At 40.0% G+C, this 12,225-nt stretch overlaps 2 protein-coding genes across 3 annotated transcripts; one reads left to right on the top strand and one right to left on the bottom strand.

Moving 5' to 3' along the window:
• Positions 1 to 2,489: 2,489 nt before the first annotated feature.
• Positions 2,490 to 4,604, top strand: LOC117625858 (polyphenol oxidase, chloroplastic). Its single transcript, XM_034357439.1, has one exon. It carries the CDS (start codon positions 2,660 to 2,662, stop codon positions 4,427 to 4,429), a length of 1,770 nt encoding a protein of 589 aa, XP_034213330.1. The 5' UTR covers positions 2,490 to 2,659; the 3' UTR covers positions 4,430 to 4,604.
• A 1,793-nt stretch (positions 4,605 to 6,397) lies between these two features.
• On the bottom strand, positions 6,398 to 10,925 carry LOC117624798 (uncharacterized protein At4g04980). 2 transcript variants are annotated; one of them, XM_034356249.1, is made up of 9 exons: positions 10,480 to 10,925; positions 9,884 to 10,078; positions 9,657 to 9,752; positions 9,422 to 9,548; positions 7,740 to 9,297; positions 7,471 to 7,636; positions 7,224 to 7,388; positions 6,994 to 7,146; positions 6,398 to 6,899 (listed from the first exon to the last, which is right to left on the bottom strand). In XM_034356249.1, the coding sequence occupies exons 1-9, from the start codon at positions 10,534 to 10,536 to the stop codon at positions 6,699 to 6,701; spliced, it is 2,718 nt and encodes a 905-aa protein (XP_034212140.1). In that variant the 5' UTR covers positions 10,537 to 10,925; the 3' UTR covers positions 6,398 to 6,698. The 2 variants fall into 2 exon arrangements, with proteins under 2 accessions (XP_034212140.1, XP_034212142.1); XM_034356251.1 differs by having other exon boundaries at positions 6,711 to 6,894.
• Between the last annotated feature and the right edge of the window lie 1,300 nt (positions 10,926 to 12,225).

Here is a 12,225-nt window from a genome sequence, read left to right as displayed (position 1 = left end):
CATTCCCCTGTAGATGTTTACACAAATTTTTGTTTGTTTGCAGTAATTGCTAGTCTGTCGGCATACAAGGGTTGTGTATTTCATTTGTGTATTTAGCTGTGCAAAATAATGGATGAACTCAACTTGACATGCATATATATATATATATATATAGAGAGAGAGAGAGAGAGAGAGAGAGAGAGAGAGAGAGAGTTACTCTTCTTGGGGGAGCTGAGGCTGAGCAGTGTGTAAACTTCATCATTCATCGACTGCTTCACAATTAAAAGTAGGATAGTTTCTTGTGTGATATATGGAGGGAGGGTATTATATATGGTAATGGTGGTGGTAGGACAGTTTTGAAGAGATAGTACATGCAGTACACTTCCCATTTCATTTTAAAATCAATAGTGAAATGTTTCTTGAAAGTCAAATGGGCTAACTATGGGTGTCTCTCTATAGAGGCCCAATTACCAACCCGGCAGCCTCTATATATAGATTCTCCAGTAAAAGTTGTTCAATTAAAAAAGCAATTACTTTTTCCTTTCTTCTTCGTTAAGCCTTTTTGACTTTAGCATGATCAAAGCCTTTTGGGATTGTTTTTGGGGCAAAGACTAATAATAGTTAAATAGATTTCTATAAGTCTTTGTTTCTTCTTTCTTTAAATTTCAAGGTTCTTATCACTTCCAAATTCCAACCTTGCAAGGAAACTTACACACATCATCTTTGCAAAGTCAGTCACATAATCTTTTTTAAAAAATCATCAATAAATACTATTATTTTTGCAATGTAAAGACTACAGATGCGATTTCATTGTCCCCCCGTATGTTACAAGAAGAGACGGGAGCTTCTCGCCAATAAGTATTGGTTAATATAAAATCCTTATCAATGGATCCTATATATTTAGTTTGCAAAGAAATGTCACTTTCATTAATAAGTTAACAAGTAAAATTTTAAAAGTGCTTAAGAAGGAAAATTTGAACTACAATAGCCTAACATTCTGACCTAATCAATTATAGCTCATCAATATCTTTGGACTAATACCAATTAATAAGCAAGTTGAAGTTTGAATGGCCAAAGCAAATACAGTGGTTATGTGTTGATTCCTCCCACCAAGAAAACAATTGCTTGCTAGTCAACCCTTCCCGTCTGAAAACTAAGTTTCTATGACAACGATTGGTAAGAAAGGTTAATTAATCTACTTTGACCAAATCAAATCAGTGTGTCTTTGTTTTAAACCTCTCAAGTTTTATCTGCAAGGCAAAGTGAGTGCCAATGGTTTGCATAGACTTGCTGTAATAAAGGACAACAACACTCAACAAATCTTAATTAATTTACTTTCAGATCCAAAATTAAATTCGGTTTTTTTAAATCATTTTTTTACGTGGGGAGTTTTTTATTTTTTATTTTTTTAATGTGCGGAGTTATATATTTGGACTAAAAAAATATGGAAAACATTGGGGAACCAACAAGAGGACAAGGTGGGGCGAAGAAACCCAAAAGCATGAAGTCCTCAACAACATGCTTTGATGCCGCCCACATGGGATTTGAACAAAGTTATCCTCTCGTGGATTAATTCAAATCTTCTGTACCAATTCAAAGTTGTTTAATAATGTGCATACGCCACCCATATCTATGTAATATAATATTAAACTATTCTCAATTTGATGTCCCTTTACAAGTCCCCTAATTAACCACTCTTCTTGCCAGATTATCATCATCATTATCTCCTTTTTACCAAATCTTTTCTTTTAATGGTCTCTAATAGTGCATGTCTCTATGTCTTTGTCTATTTTCTCACCTGACACATTATATATATAAGGAGAGAAACATATACATGAGTAAATTTACAAGAATTTCATTTAAATTTCTCTTTTTCAAAGCACACTTTTCATCATGATTAAAAGAATTTTAAGAATAGTCGAGCGATAGTATTCAAGCAGTATTTTTATTTTATATGTATGAGTTAAACAGTGATGCGATTAAGGCCTGTAGATCAAGCAGAAGTATATACTGTTTCTAATAATGATGCACAAATACAATACATCGACGGATTATTAATATCAGTAGCACTACTGATATAGCTTTCTTCTTGTTCATGAGCTAAATAAACAATCTTTTTCCTTCTGCCAGGCATTAGTTTATTTAGCCAGTTGCCTAATGGATTTGGTAGAACTAAACCTCCCCACTCACAAAATTAAAAAAAATTAGAAAAACCCACAACAGAAATATAAATTTTTTTTAAAAAACAGTATGTATAGGAGGAATTCTTTGAACCTGGCCTCTTTCACACTCACATGGCTAAAATCTCCCGACGTTTGACAAAAACCAAGTTTGCTTTGGAAAAATATACCATATAAACTCGTTCCGTTTCACATACTTTTGTTTAGTAATTCTTGATATCACCGTTGTTTACCATACATAAATAAAGTTAAGCCCCTCGAACTACGATTAGCAGCTTAATTACCAAGGAGAGAAGATTCTGTGTAAGTTCTCAAATCTATCCCCCACGCGGTGTTAGTGATTGGCGATCATATTTTATAATTCTTTTCCGTCAACTAGATCGGGCGGTCTGCGTGGCTATTGCCTATTGGATAGAAAAGTAAAACCCAAAATCCTTTATAAAAAGCAACCCTCCTTTGGGGTTTATACCATCCAACCCAACTAAGCCAGAGAGCTAACCATGGCTTCTCTGTCACCTCCACTAGCCATTCCCACTACCTCCACAAAACCTCTCTCTCCCTTCACTCAAAACAGCTCCCAAGTTTCCCTACTCTCAAAGCCCAAGCGTTCCTTTTCACCTAGGGTTTCATGCAAAGCCAAAAACAGTGATAACCAAAATGATCAAGCACAGACTAAACTAGATAGGAGAAATGTGCTTCTTGGTCTCGGAGGTCTATATGGCGTGGCTGGTCTGGGCACAGACCCGTTCGCCTTTGCCAAGCCCGTGAACCCACCAGACTTATCTAAATGTGGGGCTGCGGACTTGCCAACCGGCGCCACCCCCACCAACTGCTGCCCACCGCCGGCCACCAAAATCATAGACTTTAAACTCCCCGCCCCCGGTAAACTTCGCGTCAGGCCGGCGGCTCACGCCGTTGACCAAGCCTACATAGAGAAATACTCCAAAGCCATCGAGCTCATGAAAGCCCTCCCCGATGACGATCCACGCAGCTTCAAGCAACAAGCCAATGTGCATTGCGCTTATTGCGACGGCGCCTATGACCAAGCCGGCTTCCCGGATCTGGAGCTCCAAATCCACAACTCCTGGCTCTTTTTCCCCTTCCACCGCTACTACCTATACTTCTACGAAAAGATCTTGGGCAAGCTCATCAACGACCCCACATTCGCTTTGCCCTTTTGGAACTGGGACTCGCCAGCTGGCATGCAGCTGCCAGCGCTTTTCGCCAACCCAAAGTCCCCTCTCTACGACAAGTTCCGTGCCGCCAGCCACCAGCCGCCGACCCTCATCGATCTCGACTACAACGGCACCGACGAAAAGGTGTCGAACGAAACCCAAATCAACGCCAACCTCAAGATCATGTACAGGCAAATGGTGTCCAACGCCAAGAACCCTCAGCTCTTCTTTGGCAACCCCTACAGGGCCGGGGACGAGCCTGACCCCGGTGGCGGTTCGATCGAAGGGACCCCACACGGGCCGGTTCATCTCTGGACCGGTGACAACACCCAGCCCAATTTTGAGGACATGGGGAACTTTTATTCCGCTGCCAGGGACCCCATATTTTTCTCGCATCACTCGAATGTGGATCGGATGTGGAGCATATGGAAAACACTGGGAGGCAAAAGAACTGATATTTCTCACTCGGACTGGTTAGACTCCGGGTTCTTGTTTTACAACGAGAACGCCGAGTTAGTTCGAGTTAAAGTTCGTGACTCTCTGGAGTCTAAGAGCCTAGGGTATGTATACCAAGAGGTTGACATTCCATGGCTGCAGTCCAAGCCAACTCCGAGAAGGGCAAAGCTGGCAGTGAGCAAAATAGCGAAGAAGCTGGGAGTTGCACACGCGGCTGAGAGCTCCACTAAGATCGTGGCGGGGAGGGCTTTCCCGATAAATCTGGAGACCAAGATAAGCACGGTGGTGCCGAGGCCGAAACAGAAGAAGAGGAACAAGAAGGAGAAGGAGGAGGAGGAGGAGATACTGGTGATCGAAGGGATTGAGTTTGACAGGGACGTGGCGGTGAAGTTTGACGTGTATGTGAATGACGTGGACGACTTGCCGAGTGGGCCCGACAAGACAGAATTTGCCGGAAGCTTTGTGAGCGTGCCGCACAGGCATAAGCACAAGAAGAAGATCAACACAATCTTGAGGTTGGGGTTGACGGACTTGTTGGAGGACATTGATGCCGAGGATGATGAGAGCGTGGTGGTGACTTTGGTGCCCAAGTACGGGGCTGTCAAGATTGGCGGTGTCAAGATTGAATTTGCTTCTTAGATTAATTGAAGCGTAAAACAAATTTGCATTCATCATCAAATATGTTTTAGTCCTTTAATTTGGTGTTTTTTTTTTCTTCTTCTTCTTGTTTTTGAATGATCGAATGGGCGTGTACAAATAAACTTGATGATGATGTGGCAATGAATTATGAATTCGAAACCATTTTGTTCATGAATTTGTTTTATTTAGATTTCTATAATTTCTATGCTTAGAGTTAGCCTCTACTTGTTCAAGACGTTCACGTAATACCAAAGACTTAAGATGGATTGACCAGAATGTGTAAAAGCTAATCAAACCTGAAAATGCGTTTTTATTTTCGATTCTAGAAGTTTATAACGATCAAAGTGAAAGGATGGAAATTGACTAAAGTGACGAAAAGCTGGCAATTTGAGGCAAATTTGTTGCGAATCTTGCACTTAGCTAGGCTACTAGCTAGCTTGGTTGACAATTACGCTAATAGTTTCGTACCCAAACATTATTTCCAATAATAATATTGCATAAAAATTACAAGGCAAAGAATACAGCCTGGTAATAATTTATAAATGTGATGGTGGTGCACTTACTTACACGCTTTGGGGTGGACATATCTCTCTAGCTTTCAACTACTCCCTCCTTTTTGGCGAAGTGGTCGGCTTTCCTGCATAGACCGTTAGTTAATTAGTGTCTTTAGAAGGAAGAAGAGATAGATAGTGAGAACATACAAGAAATAGCCACTGCATTTGAGTGCTGTTTATTTATACACAAATTTAGCCTGCGCAATATCAATCTTACCCCTTTCAAGTACAATTTACACACTTTAAACATGCAGTACAATGCAGTACAGCTATGGAAACTGTATATATACCAAGCAAAGTAGGGTTTTTTTTCTTTCTTCATTCTTATTTATTTATAAGCACTCGTTTGGGAGTGATTTTGAATAGGTCAATAATCACTTCTTTCTAAAATCATCACTTCTAAAAGAGCTCTAATTAAGTAGCGCATGAAAAAGATTGAAAATATACATACTTTTCAAAAATATAGTTTTAATTTAGAGTTTTTAAATGTCATCTACAAAAAGGGACCCATTAACTAAGTTATATAAAAGCGAACTGGCACCCTTTCACAAAATAAGTATACCATGCATGCATAGGCAATCAAGCTGTCTCAATTACCCACCAAACACAGGGATGTGCTATTTTTAACAATTTCTTCGATAAATCCTTACTTAATTTGGTTCTTACCATTTAATTATTTACTTGTTCAAATGTGGAAATGCATTAAAGGTCTCCAGTGGCCAATAATGCTACTTGCTAATAGGAAAATATATATATATATGTATTTCATACTCGTGTCAGCTAGCAGTTGAATGCAACGTATAAGTCCTATATTGAAATAATTTGATTAGGTCAGGTAATTCCAGTCAATACCTAATACTCTTTGTATTTCCTGAACGACAAATCCTCTCTTCGTACCAAATATTCATGATGCATACATGATACATCAGACTAGTATTTTTCTTTCTGATAATTTCTATATATTACTTAGAGTTGATTTTCCAAGAGTACTGGTACTGCAAAGCTCAAATAGAATAATATAAATTATTTATTTACTGAATGAGATAAGAAAATCGATGTATGAAGTGATGCATTGGGTTGGGCGTCCAAAGAAGAAAATGATACGTGTATTGTATCGAGATTCATACACAGAACTATAATGGTATACCCCCCCTACTTAATAGTCACGTAATATTTTATAGGGTGACTAAACAAGCGACCAGCCCAAAAGGGGGGACCTGATAAATAAATAAATAAAAAAGACAAACCCAAGGCCCAAATGGGTGGCCTGAGCAAAAACATTAATTCTTCTATATTATGTATATATGACCGTTGTAAGCATATACAAAATCTCCAACTCATGGAACTAACAACTTAAAACTATATATATATTGCATATATAAAGGTTGAACAAGCAAGAAGAGAGACAGGACAATTTACAAGAACACAACAAAGACGAAATTTTCTCATATATCCGCCTGGAAGTGGTCCTAATCAAGTCCTAAATCAAAATCATAACTCATACATACAAAGCCTAAATTTACAAGGTTTTTGTTTTTGTTCTTGGACCTGATTATTTACAAGGGTGGCAACAAAAAGAAAAGCTTTTTTGTTTTTTGGGTATTGTCAAAACAGAACGCTTTTAATCATAAGGAGTATAAGGTACGTATAGGATACGATTATACAAGGATAATTTATTGGTTTCAAAGTCCGGGGAGATCAATTGGGAATTAGGCTCAGTGGTGGTGGGGATCAGACTCAATTTCATTAGCCAGTTCTTTTGTGAGCATGTCAGCACGATCATCATGTCCACCAGCAAATGTGTAGACCCTGAAAGCAAACTGGAAAGCCCTCCAAAGCATTTTAACACATATCTTTGTTTGCTTCTGATCTGTTTTTCTTCCAGTCTGCTCTGCTGCTTTTGCTTCTCTCCTATCCTGCATCAACAATCATAAGCCTCATTTCAATGTCAACAACCCCTTTTCCCAACTAGCTAATTTGTGAGTCTATATTTTTAAACCGACTAGCTACCTTTAGTGCCATTTCCATGCAGCTTGAGGAAACATCTACCATTGCTTCTTTGATCCTGATTAGGATATTGAAGTCAAAATGAATATTCTGAGACTGAAATTTCTTGGCTTCATCATCCTTAGTTCGTTCCATTGCGTCGATTTCTCCTTTGATCTGTTTGTTTCTTTTGGTTAGTTAGGGAAAGTGCAGAGAAAATTAATTAGGACAGTATAAAATGAACAGTTATGGACCTTATTGAAGTAACGTTCAGTCTTGTCAAGAAGCTGACCCAATGGAGCCGCTAGTTTCCAGTTCTGTAGTTCAATTAGCATGGCATTTAACTTTGAGTGCAGAGCTGCTGCCATCCTTATTGTTTCCAACTTCCTTGTTGGGAACCCTTCAAACCTTGACAGCACCTGCAGTTTGGAAAATTAACATGTCACGATCAGAATAATGGAAAGTAACAGATTAATTAGGACACAATTATTGATTGTTTACCTGTGACTCATCAGTCAAGTGCTCAAGAATGGATTCTACTTTCTTGTGAAAATCAATCAGCTCACTCATGTCCTTTGTCTGGAAAGAACTGAGGGTAGTTCTCATTTCCATGATAGGCTTTGCATACTTCTGCGCATCTTCTTCAATTTGTTGAAAGTATGCTGATCTGAGGCACAAAAGCAGGAAAGGCAGAAGAATCTTTAATTACTAAGATTATTATTGTCTATGGTTGTTAGAAATAGAGGGTCTATGGAAGTTAACATACATACCTCTTTGTCATCTCTGCTAGAGCATCAGCCATTCCTTGTTTTCCACCAGAGCTGCTCCCAATTCCCCCTTTTCTCCCATTGACTGACTTGCCATCCAAGCTAGATCCTTCCACCTTGCCCTTGAGAAGGCGGTACAGACTGCCCATTTGGGATGATCTCTTCAGTTTAGTGTCTTTCTTGGGGCGCAACGATCTTGCTGCACCAAATGCAGGAGGTGGGGGTGGAGCAGCTCCATTTGGCTGTCCTCTTAGCATAGGTGGTGGGGGCGGAGGACCTCCACTTGATGATCCTGGTGGAGGCGGTGGTGGAGGAGCTCCATTTGATGATCCTGGTGGAGGAGGCGGTGGTGGAGGACCTCCACTTGATGATCCTGGTGGAGGAGGTGGTGGTGGAGGACCTCCGGTTGATGATCCTGGTGGAGGGGGTAGTGGTGGTGGACCCATTCTTGTTGATCCTGGTGGCATTGGTGTAGGTGGTGGGGTTGGTGGAGCTACTTGCATTGATCGTGGTGCCATTGGTGGAGGTGGTGGGGGTGGTGGCAGTACAGCTGCTGCTGCGTTTTGTGGTGTTAATGTTGGTAGTGGTGGTGGAGGGGGTGCTGCAACTGTTGGCTGCAGGGTGGCTAGTGATGGTGGTGGTGGTGGCGGCGGCGGCGGTGTTGCAACATTTCGCTGCAATGTGGGCGGTGATGCTGGTGCAGGGGGCGTTGGTGGCACTGGTATTTTTGTTTCTGTTACTGTATTAGGCAGTGAAAATTGTAGTCCCGTTGGCGGAGGTGGAGGTGGAGGTGGAGGTGTTGATGTTGTTGGTTGTTGCAGTATTGAGGGTGAAGATAGTGGTGGATTTAGTGACAATGTGGATGGTGAGGGTGGAGGTGGAGGTGTTGATGTTGTTGGTTGTGGTAGTATTGAGGGTGAAGACACTGGTGGATTTAGTGACAATGTGGATGGTAAGGGTGGAGGCAAAGACACTTGTGTGGTGTCTGCTTCCGAAGTTTCAGGGGCTGTGGTTGGAGTTTCAACATCATCACTTGTGTTGTCTATTTCCTTTCCATTAGTATTCTCATTCAAACTTGGATTTGGGACTTCTTTTGTGTCCTCTCGAGCGCTGCTATGTCTCACTTCCTCATCATCAGTTGCTGCAATTGCCTTTTCAGGATTGCTCTTTAAATCTGCCTCAATTGATGGTTCCTCAACCAATTGGCCACTCTTGTCCAAACCATTGCTGGTGCCATGGGCTCCTTGTTTTGACAAGTGAAGTGACAAGTGCTTAACATCAATCGGGTTCAGTTTCCCCACTGCTTGCACTCTGAGAGTCCAAAGAAGGGGTGATTTGGAACCAACGTTGGCCTTCTTTAGATCCTGGGGAGAACCATCAATCAGCTCTGGCAGGACAGAGGATGGAGTGACTGGAGAAGAGCAGCTGGAGACTGAGTTGCAGCTCTCTGAATCGCTCAAGAATTTTCCAAATGAGCTATTCAGAGGGCTGTAGTCCATCATATCGAACTTGGCCCTTGCCATCTTGATCAAGCAATCGAGTGTTGCCAACACCGTCTCAACTACAATCATATAGAGTGATCATCAACTTTAGGTTAAAAATTATGGCAGGAAGAAGCAGTTAGATTTTTGTTTCTGATACCAAATAGAGGCCTCAATGAGTCCTAAAGAAAATTTGTAACATACCAAGTTGATCCGAATTGACATCCTCCTTGAATGATGGCAAATCATAACTCAGTTTGTCCAACCTGTCATGATTTGTCATCCAAGACTCGCCTATAGATTTCAATGCCTTGCAGAAGGATGCAAGGACCTGTATGGATATGGAGATGTTAAATTTGTTCATAAGCTTAATAATGTAAAGTAATTACAGCTGCATTTAAGCCATATATTCTTGGTGTAATGTAATTATGGATTTTACCTGTTCTGTTGATGCTCCCTTCAGTTCTGATATTTGATTATGCAGGACAATTTCAGGGTAAAGCTTTTGGAGATCTCTCATCAACCTCATCACCAGCTGCAAGCAGGAAATAGCAGGGAGATTAAATCTTAAACAGATTGTAAAATACAGAAAATTAAACACAAGATTTCAACATAATTAAAAAAAAGAAAAGAAAAAGGAAGGCAGCCAATGAGTCATACACATACCTCATCTGTGGCAGCAGATGCATCATAAGCTGGTAGGTCGATGATGTCCATGAAGATGATGATCTTCTTCCGGAGCTCGATCATCATAACCTGGTTGCCTGAATCTCTGAAAGACCTATTTTTAGGCATGCCTCTCCTAGAAGAGTTCTTCTGTTTCAAGGGCAGACTCTTGGGCCGGCTAGAGTCTTTCCTCCCCTGCAGCCAGAGCAACTTTTTTCATGTAAACGATTTTATAGCCTAGACCTCATTGCTCATTGACACCTTACCAAAGATTCATTTCCTATATTGCAATGCTAATTGAAATGGATGGCATGAAGTAATGAGAAAACTGGCAGAAAAAAAAAAACCAATAGAACTGAAAGGTAGGTATGTTGTTGAAACTGGCCTTGATCATAAAGGTTGACAAATAATCCCAGTTATAGTGTTCCTGGAAAAGCTGAATGCTGCATGCAATGCAACAAACATAATCTTGACAGAAAACAAAGGTTGCCTGCCCTGTTGCCTTAAAGATTATTAGCATGTCTAGATTTAGACAGTCTTGTTTTATTTGGAGATTTAAGCATGAGGTTTTATATAAACAGACAAGATCAATGTACCTTCATCCCAGAAGGCTTACGACGAAACAATGGACCGAAGCAGTTTCCGAGAGTCATGGCTTGAACCAACGCAAAGACTGGTGATAAAGAGTTGAACTGGACAAGGATGAGGACGATGATGATGTTGAATGATGGTGCAATTGGGTGCTTACCATTACTGGTCAGCACACCCTTAAGCGTTTCTTGGGTTTGAAAATCCAACTCCAAAATATAAAAATGCAGAACTTTTCAAATTTCAAACTTCAACAAGAGAAGATTATTTTTTTTTGTTTGTTTTGGATTTGAAAAACAAAGAAAGAGGTGATGAATCAAAAGATTACGTGCAGAGGACTTGGGGTGATTAGTATGTACATGTGAATGGGACAACCATTTGTGTTGTGTTCTGCCTCGGAACTTTCTCTGGGAAGAGAGAAGCCAAGGAGAGATTGAATGCCAAAGTGGCTTTATTAAGGATCATCCCGCGTTGAGAGAATAGGCTGTAGCTGTCTTAGACCTAAGTTTCTCTTTTTCTTTTCTTGAAACGGTCTTAGAGCTAGCTTGTTAATTACGTAATTTCTTCATTTTTTGTCTGTATTTTTTAATTAATTAATTAAATTAATTACCTGTTTAGTTTAAGCATATCATGCATTCCGTAATTGCAGGAACTGATGCTAGATTTTTGACGGCTGACAGCTAAAACAGAATGATACAGCTTTTCACCTGTGTAAGATGAGGTGGTGGTTGCATAACGTTCTACCAGAATTTTTTTTATAAAAAAAATTTCCATTTTTATTTCCACAACATTAAATTCAATAATTATCCATTGGAACAAACTTGGTACCCTATTAAACAGATATGTATTGTAAAAAGATCCGTATTATAAGTTAAACCACATCTAAGCACTGATTTTTCACCTAATTTAGGCTCAGTTGGACCATAGTTTTATACATAATGTACCACCACATGTTTTTCAGGATGCAAATGGCGGGAGAGGCGAGGTTAGTAACTAAGTAATACTAGCTGGGGGTGTGAGTGGAGGTTTTCCGGTTCAAAATAATATTCTTTATTTTTTAAAATAAATAAAACTTTTTTGAGTGATTTACAAATAATCATAAAATTTGTTGTTTATTCCAACTAATTAGACACAATTGTCCGATCACTCCAGGGTATGTAAATTTTTCTCGTCCAACTCGGTAGTATGGAAAATGTTAGACATGTAAGAATATTTATGTACTTACGTAAGATTTATTTAGGATATTGAACGCGTTGTCCCTAATCACCCTAAAAATGGGACAGGTCGAGTTTTATGTGAAGTCCAACACAACATTGATCATATATAAAAATTATCCATGCCAAGCCATTATACCAAAAACTTACCCGAGAACCATGCCTTTTGGTGTTAGTCAATGTTCATATCTCATTTGTTTTGTATTCTGATTTGACTACCCCATTTGACGTTTAGACAGTTGAATCTTTGCTATCCCTTTCCTTCACCAAATTTACTGGGTCATTTTGGCCTGGTCACAAAGGAAGATCATCTACCATAAGAGAGGCAAGTTTGTTCTTGCACTTTGTATAAGGCGAGCCCTTAACCTGTTACATTTTAGCTTGCACAATTCACTTCTGGTGGAACCTGCATTAAAATGGCACATATTCATTTTTCGCCATGAAGAATTCAATCCATTTTGGGGAAAGTCCATGCCCGGCCGGCACCGGCAGAGGTTACTTGCATTGAAGATTAGAGAGGCCTGGCCACAACTAGTACCT

Source organism: Prunus dulcis, chromosome 4 (genome assembly GCF_902201215.1).
Source record: "Prunus dulcis chromosome 4, ALMONDv2, whole genome shotgun sequence".
NCBI lineage: Eukaryota > Viridiplantae > Streptophyta > Magnoliopsida > Rosales > Rosaceae > Prunus > Prunus dulcis.
Note: the sequence above shows the minus strand (reverse complement) of the source record. Positions and strands in the feature narration are given on the sequence as shown.

What these genes read in the sequence shown, in the direction of transcription:
- LOC117625858 (XM_034357439.1), top strand. Translation starts at nt 2,660, where the DNA reads ATGGCTTCTCTGTCACCTCCACTAGCCATTCCCACTACCTCCACAAAA.
- LOC117624798 (XM_034356249.1), bottom strand. Translation starts at nt 10,536, where the DNA reads ATGACTCTCGGAAACTGCTTCGGTCCATTGTTTCGTCGTAAGCCTTCT. An exon ending in CTGAACGTTACTTCAATAAG is followed by an intron (nt 7,147 to 7,223) that starts GTCCATAACTGT and finishes AGAAACAAACAG; the next exon opens with ATCAAAGGAGAAATCGACGC. An exon ending in GCATGGAAATGGCACTAAAG is followed by an intron (nt 6,900 to 6,993) that starts GTAGCTAGTCGG and finishes TTGTTGATGCAG; the next exon opens with GATAGGAGAGAAGCAAAAGC.